We start from the raw sequence: 27,581 nt of genomic DNA, 5'->3' as shown, positions 1-27,581 counted from the left end.
GCTGTGTCTCTTTTATTTATGCTGCTCCGCCGAAAGCACATTTATAACTACTCAAGAGTAACACCATTCTCCTGCCCCCTTCTGATTCCTGTCTGTATAGGAGCAAGGTGTTGAAACAGCAAATATGGGGCATGGGATTGGGCCAGAAATGGATGCTGAGCTCTATCAGATCCTCTGCTAAATGAAAGCAGCTTTGTGTCACATGGGAAAAGAGGGCTACTGTCTCTGGGTGAGGGTGAAGCCAAGTTACACACGTGAGGAGGCCTCATCAGGAGCTAAGTTTTAGATTAGGCTGAATCTGCTCCAAGACATAGCCTGCTGGCTGGGGAATGGTAAAACATATGGAGAAAGAAAAGACCTGGACATTGGGAAGGTTCCAGGGAGAGAGTGGGTAGAAGTTCATGGTTTTTCTTTTTTTCTTTTCCTCTCTTCTCCTTTTCTTTTCTTTCTTCTTTTTTTTTTTTAATTAATTAATTTATTTTAGAGGCAGAGTTACAGACAGAGAGAGGGAAACACAGAGCGAGGTCTTCTATCTACTGGTTCACTCCCCAAATGGCCACAATGTCTGGAGCTGGGCTGATCTGAAGCCAGGATCCAGGAGCTTCTTCTGGGTCTCCCACATGCGTACAGGAGCCCAAGTACTTAAGCCATCTTCTACTGCTTTCCCAGGCCATTAGCAGGGAAGTTGGATCAGAAGTGGAGCAGCCAGGACTTGAACTGGCACCCATATGGGATGCTGGTGCCATAGGTGGAGGTTTTATGTACTATGCCACAGTGCCAGCCCCAGAAGTTCATGTTAATGTGTCTGTACCATGGCCTTGGCATCATCTTGACATATTACACATTACTTCATTCATCAAACATTAGAGTACAGATCTTTCCCAGGCTCCCCAGTAGATAACTGAAACCAAAGATAGTACTGAACACTATATGAAGGCACTTCAAAGTTTGTGGAAATTGGAATTAAAAGTTATTGTAGTGCAAAAAAATTAGAAATCTATGTATATATAGGCATTTTAAAAACATATTTATTTTTATTTATTTGAATGAGTGACAGAAAGAGATCTTCCATCCACTCTGTCACTCCTTAAATGGTCACAATGGCTGGGGCTCTGCCAGACCGAAGCCAGGAACCAGGAATTCCATCTGCATCTCCCACATAGGTAGCAGGACCCAAGCACTTGGGCCATCTTCCACTGTTTTCCCAGGCACATTAGCAGGGAGCTGGATCAGAAGCTGAGAGGAGCAGCCAGGACTTTAACTGGTACTCCAATATGGGATGCCAGGGTCACAAATAACAACTTAAACTGTTGTGATGCAATACCTGGCCCCTGGGCTTTTTTATAATACTCATTTTTCATGAACTTTCTGAGGACTCCTTGTATATACAAGTTCAAAAATTTTTTCACACAGAAAAGAATATCTTTTTTTTTCTTTTTGATTTATTTATTTGAAAGAGTTACAGAGAGAGGCAGAGACAGAGAGAGAGGTCTTCCATCCGCTGGTTCACTCCCCAGATGGCTGCAACGGCTGGAGCTGTGCTGATCCAAAGCCAGGAGCCAGGAGCTTCTTCCATGTCTCCCACGTGGGTGCAGGGGCCCAAGGACTTGGGCCATCCTCCACTGCTTTCCCAGGCCATAGCAGAGAGCTGAATCGGAAGAGAAGCAGCTGGGACTAGAACCGACACCCATATGGGATGCTGGCGCTTTAGGCTAGGACTTTAACCCATTGAGTAATGGTGCCAACCCCCTCTTGTTTTAAAAAGTTTTATTTCTTTATTGAAAGGTATGGTTACACACAGAGAGTGGGAGAGACACAAAGGTCTTCCATCTGCTGGTTCACTTCCCAAATGTGCGCAACGACTGGAGCTGGGCCAGAGCTGTGCTGATCCGAAGCCAGGAGCCAAGAGCTTCTTCCAGGTCTCCCAAGCGGGTGCAGGGGCCCAAGCACTTGGGCCATCTTTTACTGCTTTCCCAGGCCACAGAAAGAGTTGGATCAAATAGGTGTAGCTGGGACGTGAACTGGCACCCATATGGGTTGCTGGTGCCACAGGCAGAGACTTAGCCCACTAATGCCACAGCGCTGGTTCCCATTTTCCCATGAACTTTTTGGAGTACCCTCATATATAGTGTATTTTCCCCTATACATAACTTGTGATAAGGCTTAATTTATACATTAGACACAGTAGCAAATTAACAACACTAATAATAAAAACATTTGCAACAAAATATTGAAATAAAAGTTATATGAGTAGTTTCTCTTTCAGGATATCTTCTTGTTCTCTACTCACCCTTCTTTCTGTGGGTAATTGAAACCGCAAATAATGGGAAACTACTGTGTACTAGACACTATTCCAAGAGTTAGAGAGTTAGTGATAAGAAAGACACATTCCATGCCTTCCCAGATCCATAAATAAATGAATGAGATCATGTCCAGCAGTGTTAAGTGATATGAAGTAAAAACAGCAAGAGAAACATCTGGGGAGCTCCCCTGTGGATTGGGTAGTCAGAGGGCCTCATGGAGACCTGCAAGACACAAGGCTCTAGCATCAGAGCATGCTGGGTACAGGGCAAAGCAAGTGCAAAATCCAAGAAGTGGGGACACACTTGGAGTGTCTAAAGAGCAGGAAGGAGACCAGTGTTCTGGAAGATGACAAGAGATGAAGAGATGAAAAGTTGAGACCTAAGGGTCAAGCAGGTGCCAGAATACGTGCAGCCTTGTAGACACGGTGAAGGTGACTGTAGATTTTTTCCTAAGTGGGACAGGCTTACAAAAGATATTAACTTGTTACTGAGACTTACATTCATATGTGCCTCATCTCCAGTCTCAGCAACAATCTCCAAAATGGATATTCTGCTCATTTTGTACATGATAAAATGGAGATTTAAAGAGTTTATGTGCTGGGACAGTACAAGATGGAGCTCAGCAGGGCCCACCAGTTCTAGTCTCTTGGGTTTCCTACACTGTTGATTATTTGTTTGAAAGGTAGAGTTATGGGGGGGAGGGAGGGGGAGAGGGCGAGGGAGAGGGAAAATGAATCTTCCATTTGCCTGTATTGTTTTTATCCTCTGGTGATTGTGCCAGGTTCCAAAAGCTACCTCAAGATGACGAATGGAGAGAAACAAATCTATCATTTCCAAAGAAGAGGAGGAGTAAATGCATCTCTTCCCTAGAGTTGGCAGTTCTGGTAGGATTTTAGGATTAACCCAAAGGCTACTCTGGTTAATCTGCTAGTGAGATAACAAGGGCTGGACTCAGTGGGTCTTACTGTATTAAATGCACATCTCTTTATGTGCATTTCCCTAAGTATTGCTATTCTGTATTCCATGGAAGCCTGGAGAAAGAAAAGGAAAGATAAGATGAGAAGTGAGTCTAATCACTTATAGAAAGTTGGGGCGCTGGATTCTGTCCCGGTCGCTCCTCTTCTAGTCCAGCTCTCTGCTGTGGCCCCGGGAGTGCAGTGGAGGATGGCCCAGGTCCTTGGGCCCTGCACCCTCATGGGAGACCAGGAGGAAGCACCTGGCTCCTGGCTTCGGATCAGCGCAGCACGCCAGCTGCAACGCGCTGGCCATAGCGGCCACTTGCGGGGGTGAACCAATGGAAAAGGAAGACCTTTCTCTCTGTCTTTCTCTCTCTCACTAACTCTGCCTGTCAAAAACAAAAACAACAACAACAACAAAAAAACAAAACGAAAGAAAACAAAACAAAAAAACAGAGAGAGAGGGAAGAAACTATACTTTCTTGCTTTTCTATAAAGATCATGGTGCCAAAAAAGAAGGTGGAGATCTGTTGTCTGCTGTCACCTCTAGCAAGTTCCCTAAGTGTCTGCCAGGACTAACCTGACAATTAGGGTCAGGAGCTGCCAGGAAGTGGGTATATTCCCCCTCAACAGAGGTGAGTACTACTCATGGGTTTCAGGTCAGAATCAAAGGACTTCCTGAGTGTTTATGACCAATTAGGAAGAATATAATGCACCCCCTGGGCCAAGGCTTAGGTCTGGGGAAATCATGGGGGATACATTCCTGCCCTCTAGATTTATATGAGGTAGGTTAGAAATAAACACAAGGCCTGAGCCGAGGCTCAATAGGCTAATCCTCCACCTGTGGCACTGGCACCCCAGGTTCTAGTCCCGGTTGGGGTGCCAGATTCTGTCCTGGTTGCTCCTCTTCCAGTCCAGCTCTCTGCTGTAGCCCGGCAGTGCAGTGGAGGATGGCCCAAGTCCTTGGGCCCTGCACCTGCATGGGAGACCAGGAAGAAGCACCTGGCTCCTGGCTTCGGACTGGCACAGCGTGCCGGCCATAGCAGCCATCTGGGGGGTGAACCAACAGAAGAAAGGCCTTTCTCTCCATCTCTCTCTCACTGTCTAACTCTGCCTGTTTAAATAAAAAATGAACACGAATGGCAAAGTCACAAGGGTGATGTCTAAGGTATGTAAAGGGGGATGGAGCTGCTGGAAGACTTTGGGAATAACGTATCGGGGGCTTTACACTAAAGTCAGGAAGAAGGTAAGGGTGAAGGTGCCTAATATCTCCAGTTCAGTTTAAATTCTACTGGAAGAATGGCTTTTGTCATAGCTGTTAAGATTCAGCTCGAATTGCCTGAATTTCAGTCTTAGCTCTGCTTCCAATTCCAGTTTTCTGCAAATGTGTGCTTTGGGAGGCAGTAGGTAATGGCTTAAGTATTTGAGTCCTTGGCACCTACTTGGGAAACTCAGATTGAGTTCTGAGCTCCTGACTTCAGCCTGGCCCAACCTTGGCTTTTGTGGCCATTTTGGGAGTCAACCAGCAGATGGAAGATCTCTTTCTATCTCTCTGTCTCTGTCTCTCTGGCTTTCAAATAAAATGAAAAATAAACAAACAAGAATTTCTATTCTTTGAAAAACAGCCTAACAAACATTTGAAAGTATATTACTCTAAATAAGAGAAATGTAAATTAAAACTACTCTAAGACACCATATCATGCTCACCAAATTAGAAAAAATTAAAAGCTGATAAAATACTCAGTTGGTAAACCTGTGCACAAACAGGTACTCGTATACATTACCAGCAAGAATGCAAAGTGGTGTAATTGCTATGGTGAGCTTCCTTGTGTATAACAGAAGGGGAAATAAGAAAACATACATGAACATAACCTCCAATAGTTTTTTAAAATTTATTTTTTATTTTCATTCCTGAATTTATTAATTTTTTAAAAATTTTATTTAAACTATACAAATTTCATGTATTTCATATAATTAGATTCAGGGACATAGAGATATTTTCTATCCTATCCTCCCTCCCACCCACTCTCCTACCCTTTGTCTTCCTCCCTGTCCTATTCCCATTCTTATTTTTTATAGAGATCTGTTTGTGGTTAACTTTATACTCATTAAGACTTACCATGCACTAAGTCAAGAGTTCAACAAATAATATGAAGGGGAAAAAATTCTGTTCCTCAACAGTTGAGACAAGGGCTATTTAAAATCATTGCATCTCAAAGTGTCAATTTTAGTTACCACAAATCAGGGAGAACATGGAAACACAAGAGATCCAGAATAACTAAAGAAAACATACAACAAACACAAAGCTGGAGGCATCACAGATTTCAAGACATACTACAGGGCAATTATAATCAAAATAGCCTGGTACTGGCAAAAACGCACATTTAGACCAATGGAACAGAACAGAGACTCCAGAAATCAATCCACGAATCCACAACCAACTTATCTTTGACAAAAGAGCTAAAATCAATCACTGGAGCAAGGACAGACTCTTCAACAAATGGTGCTGGGAAAACTGGATCTGCATGCAGAAGTATGAAGCCAGACCCCTACCTTACACCTTACACAAAAATCCACTCAACACTAATCAAAGACCTAAATCTATAACCTGATGCCATCAAATTATTAGAGAACATTGGGAAAACTCTGAAAGACATAGGCATAGGCAAAGAGTTCTTGGAAAAGACCCCAGAAGCACAGGCCATCAAAGCCAATAGTTTCTAATGTATAGAACCTTCCATGTTTTCTTCTGATAAATAGGAACATAGCTCTACTGCCACCTCCTGGAATATATCTGCTCTTGCTTCGTAGTTGTTCATGACATTAGCCAAAGTTGAGCTTGCAGTTCTTTTGCTACACCTGGTGAGCCTTGCATTCTTCCCTGCTGTCCTCCATATCATTTATGTGTTTGGGAAATAGACCTTACAGCAATTAACATGAAATGTCTTCAAAGGGTGGAGAAAAGATAGGAAACAAAATAAAGAACTTTAAGACTTTTTTCAAACCAAATATTTCATGTAGGATACTATAATGTTGGCTTGTCATTAAAAACATGGATATAAAAAATTTAAAAAAGTATGGATGTGTAAGCAACTATGGTTGTGCTCAGTTTGTAGAGATGGAGAGTATATTTTACTGTGATAAAATAAGCAATACTGGAATATTAAAAAAATATACATGGAACTTCTCATTTTAACTGAAAGAAGCAAAGAAAGGATAAATAAACTGGTTATTATGGGATATATAAGGGAGAGGTGACAGTTCATTGTTCATACATTTTGACTTATGAAAAGATATGAATGTTTTAAAAATAATATGACAAAAAGATATACAAGTGTGGGACCCACATTGTGGCTGGTGTAGCAAGTTAAACCACTTGCGATGCCAGTATCCCAAGTTAGAGTCTTATTTTGAGTCCCAGCTGCTCCTCTTCCTATCCAGCTCCCTGCAATTGTACATGGGAAGGCAATGAAAGACAACCCAAGGACTTGGGCCTGTGTCACCTATGTAGGAGATCTTGATGGAGTTTCAGGCTCCTGGCTGTGGCCTGGCTCAGCTCCAGCTGTTGCAGCCATTTGGGGAGTAAAGCAGAAGTTGGAAGATTTCTTTCTCTCTGTCACTCTGCTTTTCAATTAAATAAATGACTGATGGGTAAGACTGAATATTCTGGGGCTGGCATGGTGGTGCAGAGGGTTAAGCCATATCCATCAGCCCTGGTGCATTAGAATCTGATCCAGCTCCCTGCTAATGTGCCTGGGAAAGCAGTGAAAGATGGTGCAAGTACTTTCATCCCTGAACCCTTATGGGAGACCGGGAAGAAGCTCCTGGCTTCTGCCTGGACCCGTCCTGGCCACTGCAGCCAACTGGGGGGTGAAGCAGGGTATAGAAGATCTCTCTCTCTCTCTCTCTCTCTCCCCCTCTTTCTGTAACTCTGCCTTTCAAATAAATAATTTTTTTTAAGAGATGGAAGGTTCTGGAATCAGGTCCTGTTTAGACCACTTAGAATTTTCTATCCTTTGCATTTTGTTTTAAAAATAGGGCTTGTATCGAGAGGCTGTGGTGTAGATAAAAAACAGGTTTCCAGATTAACGGAGAGCCTGGCACATAGTAGGGACCCGGGAGTGACAGGTCTGTCAGACTGTCCCAGCAGGAACTCTGAGGAGAAACAGCCGATCCATTGCCTTTCCCAGCCCTCCCTTTCCCTGCGGGGAGTCCGCGACGGTAACATGCCCTATTTCATCAAATCTGCAAGCCTGGGATGGATACCCGATTCAAGAGAGTATATCGTAATCTTCCGAAAGAAAAAATACGCTGCCGCACAGGTTAGAAAATGTCAAGTGGTTGTAACACGCATCCTAGCGGCAGAGACCTTAACATGTCAAATAAAAAGAAACGTGTGCTCTTGGAATCGTCAGCAATTGGCATTTGCAAGTACTGAAACCATAGCACAAATCAAACGCAAAGGCACACAGCACCGATGCGTTAGCTCACACGTGGCGAGTTGGGCTGGTCCCCACCGGCTGACCGGTAAGTAGTCGCTGCGAGCGCCCGCCGCGCCCTCCGGCCGCAGTCCAGCCTGCCTTTGAGTTTCACTTTCCATTCCGCGGGAAACGAAAGCCGAGAGGCGGGGGCGAGGCTCGCGCGCGGTCGCCTGGCGCCGCAGCGCAGAACTAACAGCTGAGCCTGGTGCTGCACGGTCGCGCCCGCCCTGTCTCCTGCCTTGGCTGCGGGCGGCTCTGCTTTCCCGGCTGCGTTCTCCGACAGAGCTGTCGCGGGGCAGGCAGCGAAGTAGCATTGGAGGCTTGACGCTTGCGTGGCACTTGAGGCAAGTGTGGGCTAATTTGCGGAGTTTTCTTTAGGAAAGACATCCAGCGGAGCTCCTGGGTAGTTAAGGGATGTATTTGGGCTTCGCGAATTATAAGGATCCGTTATCATTGCACGCATATGTAAAGCCAATGATTTTTTTTCTCAAGCGGCTAGATTTATTTGGGCTTTTATATGCCTTCGTGTTTAAAAAAAGAAGTTAACAAAGGTGTTGTAAGCTTGTAAAAAAATGTAAACATTGCAGACAATGTGTAAAGTAGAAACAGAAGTTTTTCTCAATGCGGTATCATTGTTGTGTATAATTTATCAGGAAGGCTTCTATGTGAAGGTCTTTAAAATTGATTTGTAATTAGCTTTCCCACTTAATAGTACATTATGGACATCTTTTTATGGAAGGACATATGGATGCATCAATGGTATTTTTTTAAACTGATGAACAATATGGAAAGGATGTTATGTATTTAAACAATGCTAGGACATTTCGGTTATTTCAAGTTTCTACTGGTATAGATGATGCAGCAATGATTCTCATTTTATATGTGCATTCTTACAAATGGACGAATATATTTGGAAAATTTCTCGAAGCAGAATTTCTCAGTCCGTGGACATACATGTTGAGAAATTTTAAAGATTTTGTCAAACTGTGCAAACAATGTTTTAGTTTTAATCCCTCTTTTCTCCTCTTTTTTTTCCTAGGAAGAAAGCCAAAAGGATTTTTAAACATAAAATTCCATTCTAAGGCCTGTGAAAATCTGTGTTCAGTGTATCTGAAAATTAACACAGTGGCTTGAATTTTGTACTTAACAGCACTGAGGTGCTATATTTTGAAACTGTTCCAGAAAACAGGGCAAATATTTTAAAACATTTAAAAACATTTCATATAAGGCTTTCTTTTTGGTGTTACATCATGCAGAGTGAGGTGGAGTGTTAAGGAAGGTATGTAGGAGATTTCCTGTGTTTGTAGAGCAAAATGGAAAGGAGAGTAACATAGGTGTCTGATTCCACCTTGAATTTCATTCTGTTAAAGAATGAAAACAAAAAGCTTTCTCTGGCTTCTCTCATTTACAATTGAAAATGTTTTGCGGAGCGGTGCTGTGGTGTAGCAGGTAAAGCTGTCACCTGCCGGTTCGAGTCCTGGCTGCTCCACTTCTGATACAGCTCCTTGCCAATGCAAGAATATGTCCCAAGTGCTTGGGCCCCTGCACCCACCTGGGACATGTTTGGGTTTTCAACCACACCCAAGAACGACAACCAAGACCACGCTCAGCAAAGAAAAGTTTAGTAGGGCAAAGAACTGCCAGGAATGGCCTCAGAGGGAGATGAGCTTGGGGCTCATGTGTAAGGCTGGGGTTTTATAGGGAACTTGTGTCAAGGGAGGAGGGAGAGAGGTGGGAGATGAATTGGAGCAGGCGAACAAAGGGATGTGGGGTGTGGGCTGGAGCAGCTGGAGAGGATACCAGATACCGTGAGACAGGGTGTTTCTGACACAGGGGGTCTCCGGGGCTGCCTGATTTGTAACTGGGCCAGTGATAGGGACTGGGAGGCACAGGATATCTGCATGATTTGTAGTTGGGACAAATTGTGGGAATGGTGAGGCTTTCCAGGAGCACGGTGCCTCTATGTTTTTCTTTTCCTGATGCCAGGAAAGAGTCGGGGAGATGTCTTGGACTCGTGTGGATTCAGGATTCTCATAGGAGACCTGGATGAAGTTCCTGGCTCCTGGCTTCAGATCAGTCCGGCTCTGGCCGTTGTGGCCATTTTGGGAGTGAACCAGTGGATGGAAGATATCTCTCTATCTCTGTCTCTGTCTCTCTCTCTCTCTGTAACTCTGCCTTTCCAAAAAAATAGTTTTGCAGTTTTCTCACTTTTGCACAATGATAGGCTTATGAAGAGGATAATGTTCAATGTAAGCATAGCCTCAAAGGAGATGAGTTCTACTCCTTCCATGGGGCTGTTTTGTTGGGAATGATAGGTGCAAGGTTCCTTATTATTTTGGGTTTAATCTGTGTGTTCAGCATATTACTATTACTCAACGAAGGCGGAAGTGTGAATAAATCATGAAAACTGAGATCTGAATTTGTTACTGCCATGATGAAGTGAGTATGGAAGACTTAAGTTATTAGGATTATTCCCTATGTGTACATTTTGTCCTCTTAAGGCCTTTGAAGTTGGAGTCGGTTTTTCTTCAGTGAGTCTAGTTATGAGTTAAGTAGTCAGAGACCCAGACTACTCCAGGTTTCCTGTGTGACGCCTCTGGCCATTGGCTCTCTCTCTGAAGAAGCTGACTGATTCTGAGGCCTATGCCAGTTATTGCTGTCACACACATCTATCCACATTTTTCTCTCCACATTTTCTTTTTAAAGATTTGCTTAATTATTTGAAAGGCAGAGTGAAAGAGAGAGAGAGAGATATTTTCCACTCCCCAGTGGTGGCTTAACCAGCTGGACCAATTAATTGAAGTATACAATTAATGGATTTCAACAGTAGATAGAGGGGCCAGCACTGTGGTGTAGAGGGTAAAGCCACCGCCTGCAGTGCCAGCATCCCATATGGGCACTGGTTTGAGTCCTGGCTGTTCCTCTTCCTATCCAGCCCTCTGCTATGGCCTGGGAAAGCAGTAGAAGATGGCCCAAGTGCTTCTGCCCCTGCACACACATGGGAGACTGGGAAGAAGCACCTGGCTCCTGGCTTCAGATTGGCGCAGCTCTGGCCATTGTGGCCATTTGGGGAATGAACCAGTGGATGGAAGACCTCTCTCTCTCTCTCTCCCTCTCCCTGCCTCTCTGTGTAACTCTGATTTTCAAATAAATAACTCTTTAAAAAAGAAAAACAAAACAGTGAATAGCCCACTATGCTACGGAGCATTAGAAGCTGTTCTTCCTATTCAACTGTACTCTGTACCTATTAATTCAGTTTTCTTCATCCCTTCCTCTCACACCCTTCTTAGACTCTGGTAAGCCCTTCCTCTGATTTTTTTTTATTTGACAGATAGAGTTAAGACAGTGAGAGAGAGAGAGACAGAGAGAAAGGTCTTCCCTCCATTGATTCACCCCCCAAATGGCTGCTACGGCCAGTGCTCCGCCGATCTGAATCCAGGAGCCAGGTGCTTCCTCCTGGTCTCCCACGTGGGTGCAGGTGCCCAAGCACTTGGGCCATCCTCCACTGCCTTCCTGGGCCACAGCAGAGAGCTGGACTGGAAGAGGAGCAACCAGGACTAGAACCCGGCGCTCATGTGGGATGCTGGTGCCACAGGCGGAGGATTAACCAAGTGAGCCATGGCGCCGGCCCCTGCTTCTTCTGATTTTAAGGATAAAAATTTCAGGAAGGTAGGGAACTAAGTGAATGTAGGACTTCGGGGACAGATTTTTTAGTGTTTTTTTGGCATGGGTTGGGTTTGGACATTCAAACACTCTCCTCCTTTCTCTGGTGGATGCCTTGTTTCATCTGCTTCCTTTTCTTGCATCTTCTCTGCCCACCGGCCTTTCTCCATCTTAGATCTTAAAGTTTCACTTAGATCTTTAAGTTTCTCCAACTTAGATCTTTAAGTTTCACTTTCCTTCCCCTTTGTTGCCCCACCTACTTACCTCCCTCTGTGATCAGCCCTACAAGTTTGCTGCATTTTTTCCCATTGTCTCTGGGACCAGGCCTGCCAGCCTGTTTAAAGGATATACTCCATTGGGTTTTAGGCCTCTTTTCTAGGGAAGTATTCACGAGATCTTGGCAGGACAATGTCTGGAAAATGCGGCTGGCTCCTTTCTGTTCTGTTTCATCAGATTTCTCTCAATGATGATCTCCAATACTGAGTTCTAGTTGACATAAATCTGCTGTCATCATTTAAATTCCAGCTTAACTCTTCTGACTTGGCCTCATAAGAGAAATAACTATTTATAACTATCTTTTTAAATAAAAAATTAGTTGATGCATAAACTGTACATTTTTATAGGGTATAATGTGATATTCATTGCATGTATATAACATGTGATATCAGATCAAGGTACTTGGTGTATCCATCACCTGAAACATTTATCATTTCATTGTGTTGGGAACATTCAAAATCTTCTCAACTATTTTGCAGTATACAATTAATTGATTTCAACAGTATAAAGCCCACTATGCTATAGAACATTAGAAGTTATTCTCTCTATTCAACTGTACCCTGTGCCTGTTAATTAGGTTCTCTTATCCCCCTTCTGGTAGACACTATTGTACTATCTACTTCCATGAGAATAATTTTTTTTTTTTAGCTACCACATATAAGTGAGAGCATGCAGTATTTTTCTTTCTGTGCCTGACTTATTTAATTTAAGAAGTTTCCTCTAAGTTCATCCGTGTTGCTACAAATGATATATTTCAGTATTTTATGGCTGAATAAGAAAGATGCTTGTGAATAAATATCACATTTTATCTATCCATTCTTCTGTTGATTCCATATGTTGGTTATTGTGAACAAACAGTGCCACCTTAAACACTGGAGTGCAAGATGTCTCTTCTGCATACTGATTTCTTTTCCTTGGTTCCATTCCCAGAAGTGGGATTTCTGGGTCCTATGGTAGTACTATTTTTAGATTTTGAAGACCCTCCATACTGTTGTTCATAATGATTGTTGGAATTTACATACCCGCCAACAGCATATAAGCATTCTCTTTTCTCTGCATCCTCACAAGTGTTGATTTTTTTTTTCTGTTTAAAGAGTTTTTATTAAAACAAGAATTTTATAATCCAAATTGCGTTTCCTTGTTCAGTTATCAATTCCAATCCTTAAAACAGAGCTGACATTCTGAGCTATTCCACAGTAAATAATTACAAAATTTAAGAAAGGCATGCTTTAAATTTGTCGAAAATTCCTTTTTTGGGGTCTAGAAAACATGAAGTTGTTTTTATATTTTACTATATTTTGTATTTTTGTTTGTTTGAAGTCAATAAGTAATCTAGGGCTAGCATTATGCTTGCTAGACCTGGCTTTTGCTTGGTTATAAGGTTCAATGTTTCCTTTCCTTTAAAATAAAGTTTAAATGTAAACATTTTACAGTTTTTTCATAATGTTTAACTTTTTTGATGTTTATATATTTACTTTTTTTTTGATACTAACCATTCTATTGGGGTGAGCTGATACTTTGTTGTGACTTTGAGTGCATTTCTTTATTAATGTGATGTTGAATATTTTTTCATTCGGGAGCATGTTGTTCAGTCTCCATTTGTTTGCTTATATTCCAGAGATTCTTGAGTCGTTGGTTTCCAGCTTCATTCCATTGTGATCAGAGAAGATGCATGGTATGATTTTGATTTTTTTGAATTTTCTGAGACTTGCTTTATGGCCTAGCATGTGATCTATCCTAGAGAAAGTTCCATGTACTGGTGAGAAGAATGTGTATTCAGCAACTGTAGGTGAAAAGTTCTGTAGATATCACTTATGTCCATTTGTTCTATAGCGTTGATTAACTCTTGTTTCCTTGCTAATTTTCTGTCTGGTTGATCTGTTCATTGCTGAAATGGGGTATTGAAGCCCCATTACTATTGTATGGGAGTCTATGTCTCCCTTTAGATTCATTAATATTTCTTTTAAATTACCAGGTACCCTGTAATTAGGTGCATGTACATATTAGAGTCACATCTTCCTATTGAATTGATCCCTTAATCATTGCACAGTTGCCCTTCTTTGTCTCTTTTAACAGTTTTTGTGTTAAAGTCTGTTATGTCTGATATTAGGATGGCTACAGCAGCTCTTTGGTTTCTGTTAGCATGGAATATCTTTTTCCATTCTTTCACTTTCAGTCTGCACATATCTTTGTTGGTGAGATGTGTTTCTTCTAGGCAATAAATAGATGGGTTTTGCTTTTTAATCCATTCAGCCAGTGTGTGTCTTTTAACTGGTGAGTTGAGACCATTTACGTTCAAGGTGACTATTGATAAGTAACGACTCGGCTCTGCTGTTGTTTCACAAATATTCCTATTGTTTACTTTGGATTTTCTTTGTACTTTTACATTCTTTCATGGTGATGACCATGTTTTTGTATTTCTGTGCGTAGCACATCCTTAAGCATCTATTGTAAAGCTGTATGAGTGGTGACAAATTCTTTCAATTTCTGTTTGTTATGGAAGGTCTTTATTTCACCTTCATTCATAAATGAGAGCTTCGTAGGGTATAGTATTCTGGGTTGGCAGTTTTTTTTTTTTCTCTTAAGACTTGGAATATATCTCACATTTCTCTTATAGCCTGTAGGGTTTCTCATGAGAAATCCACTGTGAGTCTAATTAAAGATCCTCTGAAAGTAATCTGGTGTTTCTCTTGTACACATTTTAGAATCTTTTCTTTATGTTTTACTGTGTAGAGTTTGACTACAATGTGTTGTGGTGAGGCTCTTTTCTGGTCATGTCTATTAGGAGTTCTATGTGATACCTGTACTTGGATATCCGTTGCTTTCTCCAAATTAGGGAATTTTTTTGTAATTATTTCACTAAATAGGCCTTGTAATCCATTCTGTCTTTCCACGCCTTCAGGAACTCCTAAGACCCATATGTTGGATTGTTTAATGTATCCTGTAAATCCCCAATAGTGTTTTAGTTTTATAATTTCTTGGTTTTTTGTTTTTTGGTCTGACTAAAATTTCCAGAGATTTGTCTTCTAACTTGGATATTCTTTCTTCTGTATCACTGAATCTGTTGTTAAGGCTTTCCATAGCATTTTTTATTTGATCTATTGAATTCTTCATTTCCAATATTTCATTTTGATTTCCCTTAAAATCTTGATTTCATGGGAAAAATGTTCATTCATGTCATGTATGGGTTTTTAGTTTGTGGATTTGCTCCTGATTACTTCTAAGTAATCCCATGATCAAATTTTTTTGAAGATTTATTTATTTATTTGAAAGAGTTACACACATGGAGAGAAGGAGAAGTGAAGAGAGAGAGAGAGAGAGAGAGAGAGAGAGAGAGAGAGGTCTTCCATCCATTGGTTCACTCCCCAAATGGCTATAACAGCTGGAGCTGCACTGATCCAAAGTCAGGAGCCAGGAGCTTCCTTCAGGTCTTTCCACGTGGATGCAAGGGCCCAAGGACTTGGGACATCTTCTACTGCTTTCTCAAGCCATATCAGAAAGCTAGATTGGAAGTGGAGCAGCCGGGACTCAAACCAGCACCCATAAGGGATGCCAGCACTGCAGGTCACAGCTCCACCTGCTACACCACAGCGCCAGCCCCTTCATTCAATTTTTTAAATCTGTTTCTGGCATTTCTTCATTCTCTTCATTTTAACATTTGAATATTGAAGTGTTGTTGTGTTCCTTTGGGGTCATCATGTTGTCTTCCTTATTCTTTTTTTTTTTTTTTTTGGACAGGCAGAGTGGACAGTGAGAGAGAGAGAGAGAGAGAGAGAGAGAGAAAGGTCTTCCTTTGCCATTGGTTCACCCTCCAATGGCCGTCATGGCCCACGCGCTGCGGCCAGCGCATCGTGCTGATCCGAAGCCAGGAGCCAGGTGCTTCTCCTGGTCTCCCATGCGGGTGCAGGGCCCAAGGACTTGGGCCATCCTCCACTGCACTCCAGGGCCATAGCAGAGAGCTGGCCTGGAAGCGGGGGGCAACCGGGACAGAATCCAGTGCCCTGACTGGTACTAGAACCTGGTGTGCCAGCACTGCAAGGCCGAGGAGTAGCCTATTGAGCCACGGCGCCGGCCCGTCTTCCTTATTCTTATTTCTTTAATTGCTGTGTTTATTTTTAGGCATTTGTGGAGATACTTTTTTTTTTATTGTTCCCTATGATGACTTTTACCTTTGGTCTATGCCTCTATGGGTTAGTGGAGTGTCTGCTGTTTCAGTGAATATGCAAAGGCATGTGCTGGGTGTAGCCAAGGAAGAGCTGTGTTCAGTGTTCCAGGGTGAGGGGAGTGTCCAAGGTGACACCCAAATAGGGCTTGGTAAATCTCTCTCCCTTTTTTTAAAGATTTGTTATTTATTTGAAAGGCAGAGTTAACAGAGAGGCAGAGGCAGAGAGATATAGATAGATAGATAGAGAGAGAGATCTTCCATCCACTGGTTCATCCCTCAAATGGCCGCAGTGGCTGGAGACATGCCGATCCAAAGCCAGGAGGCTGGAGCCTCCTCCAAGTCTTCCACATGGATGCAGGAGCCCAAGGACCTGGACCATCCTCCACTGTCTTCCTAGGCCACAGCAGAGAGCCAGATTGGAAGTGGAGCAGCCTGGACTCAAACTGGCACCCATATGGGACACCAGCACTACAGGCGGTGGCTTCTCCTGCTATGCTACAGTGCCGGCCCCTTCTTTTATTTCTTTATTTTTTAATCAGAGGGGAGGTTTACTCTATTCTGTTGGTGTAGTCTCACACTCACCTTCTCTCCTCCAAGGAGACCAATACCTGGTTACTAGCCCCAGTGGGTATACTATTCGTTCACACTGCCTTAAGAACCACACAAATGATCTGTGCAGTCTGAGCATGGATTCTGCAGCAATGACCTTCACCAGGACTCAGGGAGTCCTGAGCTTATGGAGCTGCCCACAGTGACTCCCCAAAGACCCAACACATCCTGCGCCCTCCCACACAGCCACAATGTTTTCACAGTCCTGGCACACAAGACTCCCACAGTCACAAGCACCCAGCTCCCTGTCAGTTCTCCCAGCCAGACTCCAGCATCTCTTCTCAGCTGATTGCTGGCACATGGATATGAGCTGATGCAGCTGTTATACGTGTCCAAAATGGCACCCACCCCCTCTCGGCTAGTTACAGGATACTGGTACTGGGTGGTCAGGGAGAGAGAAATGTGACCCATTTTTATTCCCTCTAGGTTGGCAGGTTTACTGTTCCACACAGGGCTCTAAGACAGACTCATGCCAGGATCTTCCTGAAGTTTTATTTTGGGCTGCTGCAGTCTGGTTTCACCTCTCTCTCCAAAGCTGGTGCTGAGGCTCTCAGCAGCTGGAGTCCTGAGTTCTGCGTGTCTACACCCTCCACATAGATCCACAGTGTTCCTCTAATTTGTACGGAGTTTTCTCTGCCATTTCCTCCCTAACTCTTCCCTGAGATTGTACTCTCTCCATTTTTTTAAAAACTGTATTCCCCTAGACTACAGCAGTAAGCTCCCTCCCTACTCTGCCATCTTTGTGTCTCTTTGAATATTTTTTATACACTTGTTGGTCATTTATATGTCTTCTTTCGAGAAATGTCCATTGAGTTCACGTGGCTGTTTTTAAATTGGGTTATTTGTGTGTTTGCTATTAAGTTGTTTGAATTCCTTATATAATCTGGATATTAATTTATTGTCAGATGAATATTTTATGAATATTTTTCCCATTCTGTACATAGTCTCTCTTTTTTAAAAAAGATTTATTTATTTATTTGAAATGCAGAGTTATAGAGAGAGGGAGAGACAGGGAGATATTCTATTCACTAGTTTAGTCCTCAAATGACTGTAATGGCTGGAGCTGGACTGAAGCCCGAAGTCAGGAACTCTATCTGGGTTTTTTATGTGGGTGTCAGGTGTCCAAGAACTTGGCCTATCTTCCTCTGCTTTCCCAGGCTCATTAGCAGAGAGCTGCATGGGAAGTGGAGCAGATGGCACTTGAAGCAGCTTCCCCATATGTGTTGCTGGTGTTGCAGGCCCTGGCTAAGCCCTTTGTACCACAACACTGGCTCCTGTAGCTTGTCTCTTTTTTTTCTAACTTTTATTTAATGAATATAAATTTCCAAACTACAGGTTATGGATTACAATGGCTTCCCCCCCCCATAACTTCCCTCCCACCCTCAACCCTCCCCTCTCCCACTCCTTCTCCCCTTCTATTCACATCAAGATTCATTTTCAATTATCTTTATATACAGAAGATCAATTTAGCATATATTAAGTAAAGCTTTCAACAGTTTGCACCCACACAGAAACAAAGTGTAAAATACTGTTTGAGTACTAGTTATAGCATTAAATCACAATGTACAGCACATTAAGGACAGAGATCCTACATGAGGAGTAAGTGCACAGTGACTCCTGTTGTTGACTTAACAGATTGACATTCTTGTTTATGGTGTCAGTAATCACCCTAGGCTCTTGTCATGAGTTGCCAAGGCTATGGAGGCCTTTTGAGTTCATTGACTCTGATATTTAGACAAGGTCATAGTCAAAGAGGAAGTTCTGTTCTCCCTTCAGAGAAAGGTACCTCATTCTTTGATGACCTGTTCTTTCCACTGGGATCTCACTCGCAGAGATCTTTCATTTAGTTTTTTTTTTTTTTTGGCCAGAGTGTTTTGGCTTTCCATGCCTGAAATACTTTCATGGGCTTTTCAGCCGGATCTGCATGCCCTAAGGGCTGATTCTGAGGCCAGAGTGCTGTTTAGGACATCTGCCATTCTATGAGTCTTGTAGCTTGTCTCTTAACTCTTGATTATTTCTTTTGCTGTGCAGAATACATTTAGTTTAGTTTCATTTGTCAATTTTGACTTTTATTTCCTGTGCTTTTGAGATCATATCCAAAAAATCTTTGCCCAGACCAATGTGCTCAAGAATTTCCCACTTTTTCCAACTAGTTTCATAGTTTTGAGTCCTACATTTAAGACTTTGATTCATTTAGCGTTGGCTTTGTACATGGTGAGAGATAAGGAGGATGAGAATCTGGCATCTGTCTTCAATATACAATTTTTCCAGCATCTTCTATTGAGAATATGGTACTTTCTCCAATGTATGTTCTTCTTTGTGGCTTTGTCAGAAATTAGTTGTTGGTCAGTATGTGGATTTATTTCTGTTCTATTGATCTTTGTGTCTGTTTTTGTGTTTGATTGTAGTTTTATATATTTTGAAGTCAGGGATTCTGATGTCTCCAGCTTTCTGCTCAGGATTGGTTTGGCTTTTCAGAGTTATTTGTGATTACATTCAGATTTTAGCAATATATATATTTTTTTGCTTTTAAAATTTTATTGAGACCCCTCCCATCTGCCGGCCCCACCCCCAGAGGCCCAAATGGGCAGGCAGGGCCGAAGCAGGGGGGTGGGAGAGAAATGAGTGGCATAGGGAGCGGGAGGGGTGAGCGAGCAGAGTCAGCAGGGGGTGGAAGGGAGAAGTAGCCAGGAACCTATACAAGCCACTCTCCGCTTCCATCCTAAGCTTGTAGCTCTGTGCATTGAGGAAGCTCCACTCGCAGAGGTGCTGGGTTCCATTCCCACCGCCTGGCCCAAGCTTTCAGATTCTAAATGGAAGCACCTGTGTGGGGCTTAGGGCTGGGATTGCTGATCCACCCACCCACCCCGGGATGCGGGAAGACACCTTCCAGATTGCTATGCCCCCCACAGCGTGACAGACCCCTGCCCAAAGATTTTAGCAATATTTTTTTCTATATCTGTGATGAAGGCTATTTGTATCCTGATAGGAATTGCATTTACTCAAAGAAAAATCCAGGACTATATGGCTTCATTGTTGAGTTATACCAAAATTTTCAAAGAAAAATTAATAACAATTCTTTTAAAATTATTGCAAAAAACTGAAAGGGAAAATATTTTTCCAAGATGATTCTATGAGGGCAGCAGACAGAACAAAAACATATTTGGGTAATATGGGTATTTTAACAATATTAATTATTCCAATCCATGAACATGGGATGTATTTCTATCTTTTGGTATATGCTTCAGTGTCTTTCATCAATGTTTTACAGTTTTCAATGTAGAGTTCTTTCACCTCCTTGGTTAAACTGATTCATAAGTATTTGGTAAATGGAATTTCTTTCCTGATTCTTTTTTAGCTACTTCATTACTGATGTGTAGAAGCATTGGTGATTTTTGTAGTTGATCTTGTATTCTGCAAATGTACAGAATTCATTGATTCTGCAAATGTATAGAATTCATTGATTCTCACAATTTTTTTTTAGTGGAGACCAAGATTTTTCTCTGTATGAAATAATGTCTTATGTAAACAGGGTTACTTTTACTTTCTCCTTTATTATTTAGATGCCCTTTATTTCTTTCTCTTGCCTGATTGCTCTGGCTAGGACTTCCAGTTCTGTCTTAAACAACAGTGATGAAAATGGACATCGTTGTCTTATTCCAGATGCTAGAGAAAATGCTTTTAGTGTTTTGCCATTTAGCATGATGTTGACTGTAGCTTCATTGTGTTGAGGTATGTTGCTTCTATACCTAATTTGTTGAGTTTTTTTTTTTCCAATGGAGAAAAGGACATAGAATTAGCCAGCTGGACACAATTTAGGTGTTGTCAACCAAACTGGTATCACCTACATAGACACCTGGTCTATGTAGGTGTTCTATTTCTTTGTGATTTAATATTCATAGGTTATTTGTGTCTATTTCTTCTAGGTTTCCTAATTTGTTGTTGTATAGTTGTTCATAACAATCCCTAATAATCCTAAGTGTTTCTGTGGCATTACTTGTAATATCTCCTTTTTGTTCTCTGATTTTATTTTGGTTTTCTTTCTTTTTTTTCTGAGCCTATAAAAGTTTTTTGATTTTATTGTTTTGAATAACTATTCTTTTGTTTCATTGATCTTTTGCATTTTTTATCTTGATTGCATCTATTTCTTAACTAATTTTTAGTTTGATTTGTTCTTGCTTTTCTAGTTCATTGAGTTGTTTAGTTAGGTTGGTGATTTGAAACTTTCCTAATTTTTTTCATGTAGGCATTTGTTGCTGAAAATTATCTCTTAGTACTGTTTTGACTGTAACCCATATGTTTTGGTAAAATTTGTTCCCATTTACATTTGTTTTAAGAAATCTTTAAATTTCCATTTAACTTCTTCCTTGATCCATTGGTCATTTAGGAACATGTTGTATAACTCCATGTATTTATACAATTTCTACATTTCCTAATTTTATAAGTGTTTACTTATTTAATTAATTTATTTTAAAGGCAGAGCAACAGGGAGGAAGTGGGGAGAGAGTCTTCTGTTCAGTGGTTCACTCTCCAAATGCCTGTAACAGCCAGGGCTGTGTCAAAAGATGAAGCTAGGAACCCAGAATTCCGAGTCTTCCACATGGGTGGCAGGACTGAAGTACTCAGGCCATAATGTGTTGCTTCTCAGGATGAATTAGCAGGAAGATGATCAGAAATGGAGTAGCCAGCACTCAAACTGGCACTCCAGTACAGCATTAGGCACCCTAACTGGTGGTTTAACTCACTGTGGCACAGTGCCCCCACTCCTACTTATTTCCTCTTTTTGTTGATTTATGATTTAATTCCATTGTGGTCAGTGGAGACACATGATATTATTTTGATTTTTAAAAATTTGTGACCTATATTGTGACCTAACACATAGCTTATCCTGGAGAATGAATGTTCCATGTGTTGATGAGAAGAATGCATATTTTGTAGCTGTTGGTTAAAATTTCTGTAAATGTCTGTTATGCACATTTGGTGTATAGTATAGTTTGATTCCAGGGATTCTTTGTTTGTTGATTTGCTTTTTTAAAAAAGATTTAGTAAAATTTTTTTTATTTTTTTTTATTTTTTGACAGGCAGAGTGGACAGTGAGAGAGAGAGACAGAGAGAAAGGTCTTCCATTGCTGTTGGTTCACCCTCCAGTGGCCGCCGCGGCCGGCATGCTGCGGCCAGCGCACTGCACTGATCCGATGGCAGGAGCCAGGTGCTTCTCCTGGTCTCCCATGGGGTGCAGGGCCCAAGGACTTGTGCCATCCTCCACTGCACTCCCTGGCCACAGCAGAGAGCTGGCCTGGAAAAGGGGCAACCAGGACAGAATCCGGCACCCCAACCGGGACTAGAACCTGGTGTGCCGGCACCGCTAGGCGGAGGATTAGCCTAGTGAGCCGCGGCGCCGGCCTAGTAAAATATTTTTAAGGATTTATTTATTTATTTGAAAGTCAGAGTTACACAGAGAGAGAAGAAGAGGCAGAGAGAGAGAGAGAGAGAGAGAGATCTTCCATCCACTGGTTCACTCCCCAGTTGGCCTCAATGGCTGGAGCTGCGCCGATCCTAGCCAGGAGCCAGGAACCTCTTCCAGGTCCCCTACGTGGGTGCAGGGGCCCAAGAACTTGGGCCATCTTCTACTACTTTCCCAGGCCATAGCAGAGAGCTGGATCAGAAGTGGAGCAGCCAGGACTCGAACTGGTGTCCATATGGGATGCCAGCACTGTAGGTGGTGGCTTTACCCCGCTATTCCACAGCGGTGGCCCCTTTTGTTGATTTTCTGCCTGCATAATCTGTCCATTGATGAAAGTGGGGTATTATAGATCCAAAATATTATTGTAATGGAGTCTATTTTTCCTTTAAAACTAATATTATTTTCTTTATTTATTTAGATGATCATGTGTTGGGTGCATTTATGTATAGTTATTATATGCTCTTTCTGAATTGACCCTTTTATCAATATATAGTGACATTTTATTTTTTACAGTTTGTGTTAAAGTCTGTTTTATGAGAGTTTAGCTACTCCTGCTCACTTTTGGTTTCTGTTTGCATGGAATAGTTTTTGTATTCCTTTACTTTCAGTTCATGTGTATCTTTTATTGGTGAAGTGAGTTTCCTACATTGTTGGGTCTTGTTTTTTAAACCATTCAGCCAGTGTATATCTTTTAATTGGGGAATTTAACCCATTCACATTCAAGGTTATTCTTTTTTAAAATAAAGATTTATTTATTTATTTAAGTTGAAAGAGTTACATACACACAGAGAGAGAAAGAGGGGTCCTCCATCCACTGGTTCACTCCCCAATTGGTCGCAACAGCTGGAGCTGCGCCGATCTGAAGCCAGGAGCCAAGAGCTTCCTCCGGGTCTCCCACGTGGGTGCAGGAGCCCAAGGACTTGGGCCATCTTCTACTACTTTCCCAGGCCATAGCAGAGAGCTGGATCAGAAATGGAGTAGCCGGGACTCGAACCGGTGCCCATATGGGATGCTGGCACTGCAGGTGGCAGCTTTACCTGCTATGCCACAGCGCTGGCCCCCTTAAGCATTTCTTATAAGGCTCATCTGGTGTTGATGCATTCCATCAGCTGTTGCTTGTCTGAGAATCTTTATTTCTCCTTCATTTCTGAAGGTTACCTTGCTGGGTATATTTTTGGTTGGCAGGGTTTCTCTTCCTGAACTATGAAAATATCATCCCATTCTCTCCCAGTCTCCTAGATTTCTGCTGAGAAATATGCTACTGGTCTATTGGGGATTCTTTTACATGTGACTTGATGTTTTTCCTTTGCTGATTTCTCCTTTTGTCTTCTACTTTTGCCAGCTTGAATATAATGTGCCTTCCGAGCATGGAAGCAGGGATCTCAGCCTTTCTGCTGGGCTTAGGCTCTAAGAAGCTTGGGCCATGTTGCTCATGCCACCCATGTGAACATAGTGGAATGATAAGAGTCTCAAGACTGGAGACATGCTGTGGCTTTTGGACCCAGAGTGGGATACCCTCTAGTAGCTAATTCAGTTTCAGGATGGCCCTGTTCCATATGGGCTTCTATTCTGGGACAGTTCAGCCACATGAACCAATGGTGGCTCAGACAGTTAATGGGAGACCTGAATTGAGTTCCCAGCTCCTGACCTTGGCCCAACCCAGTCCTGGAGATTATATCTGTGGAGTAGGCCAGAAGATGGGAGGTAACTTTCTGTGACCATCTCTGCTTCTTAAATAAGTAACAAATAAAATAGTCTAGTGTTTTTAAAATGGTATATTATTTTAACTGAAAATCAGAATTATGTTACACTGATGGAGTGCATTGTGTTTTGATGTATGCATATAATGTGGAATGATTGAATCAAGTCAATGAACGTATTTGTCATCTGATTTGACATATTTTTGTGATGATACATATGAAATTTACTGTATTATTTTGATGTATATAAAGCATTATTATTGACTGATCTCATTGTACTGAGCAATAGATCTCAAAATTTATTCCTTCTGTGTAGATAAGACCTTGGGCCCTTTAAGTAGCAACTTCTCAGTCTTTAACTTAAGGTTGGATAGTATTCCATTGTGTGTATGTACATTTTCCTGATCCACTCATCCCTTGATGGACACCTAGGATTATTCCATATTTTGGCTATTGTGAACACTGCTGCAATGATCATGGGCATGCAGTTATCGCTTTGTCATAGTCATTTCCGTTCCTTTGAATATATTCCCAGAATTGGTATCACTAGATTATAGAGTAGTTTCATTTTTAGTTTTTCGACAAAGCTGCATACTGTTTTTCATAATGACTGTACTAATTTCTGTTTCTACCACCAGTGTCCAAAGGTTCTCTTTTTTATAATGTCAAAAGTGCTTCTCGTTCATATTTTTCATAAAAGCCATTCTAACATGTGTGAGGCATTATCTCATCGTAGTTTTAATTTGTATTCTAATAATTAGTGATGCCGAGCATTCTTTCATGAGCCTGCTGCCCATTTGTATGTCTTATTTTGAGAAGTAACTGTTCTAGTGCTTGACCATTCTTTAACCAGGCTATTGTTCTTGCTATTTCATTGAATTTCTTATGTATTTTGGATATTAATTACTTATAAGATGTATGGTTTACAAATATTTTGCACATTTCACAAATTGCCTCTTTACTTTGCTAATTGTTACTTTTGCTGTGCAGAAACTTTTTAGTTTGATCAATCCAACTTGTCTATTTTTGCTGCTGTTGCTTGAACTTTCAGGACTAATCCATAAAATTGTTGCCCACACCAGCATCATAAATATTCCCCGCACCCCACGATTTCTTCTAGTAGTTTTACATTTTAGGTCATTCATCTAACACTTTAATCCTTTTGAATTTATTTGTGGAAAATGGCATAAAATAAGGTTCTAGCTTCATTCTTCTGCATAGGATGATTAATTTCCCCAGTCCTTTCTGCACTGTGTATTCTTAGCACTTCCATCAAAGATCAGTTGACTATAAATTCTTGGGTTTATTTCTGGGCTTTTTAAAGATTTATTTGTTTATTTGAAAGTCGGAGTTACACAAAGAGAGGAGAGAGAGAGAAAGAGAGGCCTTATATCCACTGGTTCACCCCCCAATTGGCTGCAATGGCCAGAGCTGGGCTGATCCCAATCCAAGAACAGGAGCTCCTTCCGGGTCTCCCACGTGTGTGCAGGGGCCCAAGAACTTGGGCCATTTTCTACTCCTTTCCCAGGCCATAGCAGAGAGTTGGATCAGATGTGGAGCAGCCAGGACTTGAACCAGCACCCATATGGGATGTCAGCACTGCAGGTGGAGGCTTTACCTGCTATGCCATAATGCCAGCCCCTATTTCTGGGCTTTTTAAAAAAGATTTATTTATTTATTTGAGGATCAGAATTACAGATAGTGGGAGAGACACAAAGAGAGATTTTCTGTCTGCTGGTTTGCTCCCCAAATGGCTGCAATGGCTGGAGCTGGGCTGATCCAAAACCAGGAGCCAGGCGCTTCTTCTGGGTCTTCCATGCGGGTGCAGAGGCCCAAGCACTTGGGCCATCTTCCACAAGCTATAAGCAGGGGCGCGGGATTGGAAGAGGAGCAGCCGGGACATGAACTGGCACCCATTTGGGATGCCGGCACTGCAGGCAGAAGCTTAGCCTACTAGGCCATAGTGCCAGCCCCAATTTCTGGGCTTTTTTATCCTATTCAATTGGTTGAGTCTATTTTTATGCTCTTAGCATGTGTTTTGGTTATAACTGCCTTATAGCATATTTGAAGTCAAAATCTTTGTGCTCAAGATTATTTTGGTTATTCTTGGTCTTTGATTACATTTGAATTTAAGGCTTTTTATTTTTTTTTTATTTTTTTTTTATCTTTTATTTAATGAATATAAATTTCCAAAGTACGTCTCATGGGTTACAATGGCTTTCCCCCCCATACCGTCCCTCCCACCCACCGCCCTCCCCTTTCCCACTCCCTCTCCCCTTCCATTCACATCAAGATTCATTTTCGATTATCTTAGTATACAGAAGATCAGCTTATTATACCTTAAGTAAGGATTTCAACAGTTTGTTCCCACACAGAAACATAAAGTGAAAAATAATAGATGATTTTTTTTTAAATGATGATGAAATCAGATCAGACCTATTGTCATGTTTAATCCCAGTGAGAGTCAAGTTGGGAATTGATAGTTTCTTTTTTTTTTTTTTTTTTTTTTTAACAGAAGATCAGTTTAGTGTACATTAAGTAAAGATTTCAACAGTTTGCACCCCCATAGAAACACAAAGTGAAATATACTGTTTGAGTACTCGTTATAGCATTAAGCCTCAGTGTACAGCACATTAAGGACAGAGATCCTACATGAGGAGTAAGTGCACAGTGACTCCTGTTGTTGACTTTACAAATTGACACTCCTGTTTATGGCATCAGTAATCTCCCTATGCACCAGTCATGAGTTTCCAAGGCTATGGAAGCCCCTTGAGTTCTCCGACTCTTATCTTGTTTAGACAAGGTCATAGTCAAAGTGGAGGTTCTCTCCTCCCTTCAGAGAAAGGCACCTCCCTCTTTGAAGACCTGTTCTTTCCACTGGGATCTCACTCACAGAGATCTTTTTGCCAGAGTGTCTTGGCTTTCCATGCCTGAAATACTCTCATGGGCTTTTCAGCCAGATCCGAGTGCCTTTAGGGCTGATTCTGAGGCCAGAGTGCTATTTAGGACATCCGCCATTCTATGAGTCTGCTGAGTATCTCACTTCCCATGTTGGATCACTCTCCCCTTTATTTATTCTATCGGTTAGTGTTAGCAGATACTAGACTTGTTTATGTGCTCCCTTTGACTCTCAGTCCTTTCATTATGATCAATTGTGAACTGAAATTGATCACTTGGACTAGTGAGATGGCATTGGCACATGCCACCTTGATGGGATTGAATTGGAATCCCCTAGTATGTTTCCAACTCTACCAATTGGGGCAAGTCAGCCCGAGCATGCCCCAAATTATACATCTCTTCCCTCTCTTATACCCACTTTTATGTTTAACAGGGATCACATTTCAGTTAATTTTCAACACTTAAGAATAACTGTGTGATAATTACAGAATTAAACCAGTCATATTAAGTAGAACAGACAAAAAAAAAATACTATGAGGGATAATGTATTAAGTTGTCCATTAGCAGTCAGGGCTATGCTGATCAAGTCACCATTTCTCATAGTGTCCATTTCACTTCAGGAGGTTTCCTTTTTGGTGTTCAGTCAGTTGTCACCGATCAGGGAAAACATATGGTATTTGTCCCTTTGGGACTGGCTTACTTCACTCAGCATGATGTGTTCCAGATTCCTCCATTTTGTTGCAAATGACTGGATTTCGTTGTTTCTTACTGCGGTATAGTATTCTAAAGAATACATATCCCATAATTTCTTTATCCAGTCTACCATTGATGGGCATTTAGGTTGGTTCCAGGTCTTGGCTATTGTGAATTGTGCTGCAATAAACATTAGGGTGCAGACCGCTTTTTTGTTTGCCAATTTAAATTCCTTTGGGTAAATTCCAAGGAGTGGGATGGCTGGGTTGAACGGTAGGGTTATCTTCAGGTTTCTGAGGAATCTCCAGACTGATTTCCATAGTGGCTTGACCAGTTTGCATTCCCACCAACAGTGGGTTAGTGTCCCTTTTTC

At 41.7% G+C, this 27,581-nt stretch overlaps 1 protein-coding gene across 5 annotated transcripts in view; it reads left to right on the top strand.

Moving 5' to 3' along the window:
- Positions 1–7,765: 7,765 nt before the first annotated feature.
- USP18 (ubiquitin specific peptidase 18) overlaps positions 7,766–27,581 on the top strand; it is a 53,752-nt gene continuing 33,936 nt past the window's right edge. The window contains exons 1-2 of one of the 5 annotated variants that reach the window (XM_089304302.1): positions 7,766–7,786; positions 13,298–13,354. Coding sequence is in view for 1 of the 5 variants with exons in the window: in XM_051837066.2 (XP_051693026.1) it covers positions 13,348–13,354 (7 nt within the window). In the remaining 4 variants the exon portion in view is untranslated. Of the gene's footprint in view, positions 7,787–7,843; positions 8,085–13,297; positions 13,355–27,581 lie in introns of those variants that run through there. The other 4 variants (XM_070049091.1, XM_051837066.2, XM_051837063.2 and 1 more) reach the window with 4 other exon arrangements.

The sequence above is a fragment of the Oryctolagus cuniculus genome, chromosome 9, assembly GCF_051225735.1.
Source record: "Oryctolagus cuniculus isolate XC-2025 breed Fujian yellow rabbit chromosome 9, ASM5122573v1, whole genome shotgun sequence".
Taxonomy (NCBI): domain Eukaryota; kingdom Metazoa; phylum Chordata; class Mammalia; order Lagomorpha; family Leporidae; genus Oryctolagus; species Oryctolagus cuniculus.
Note: the sequence above shows the minus strand (reverse complement) of the source record. Positions and strands in the feature narration are given on the sequence as shown.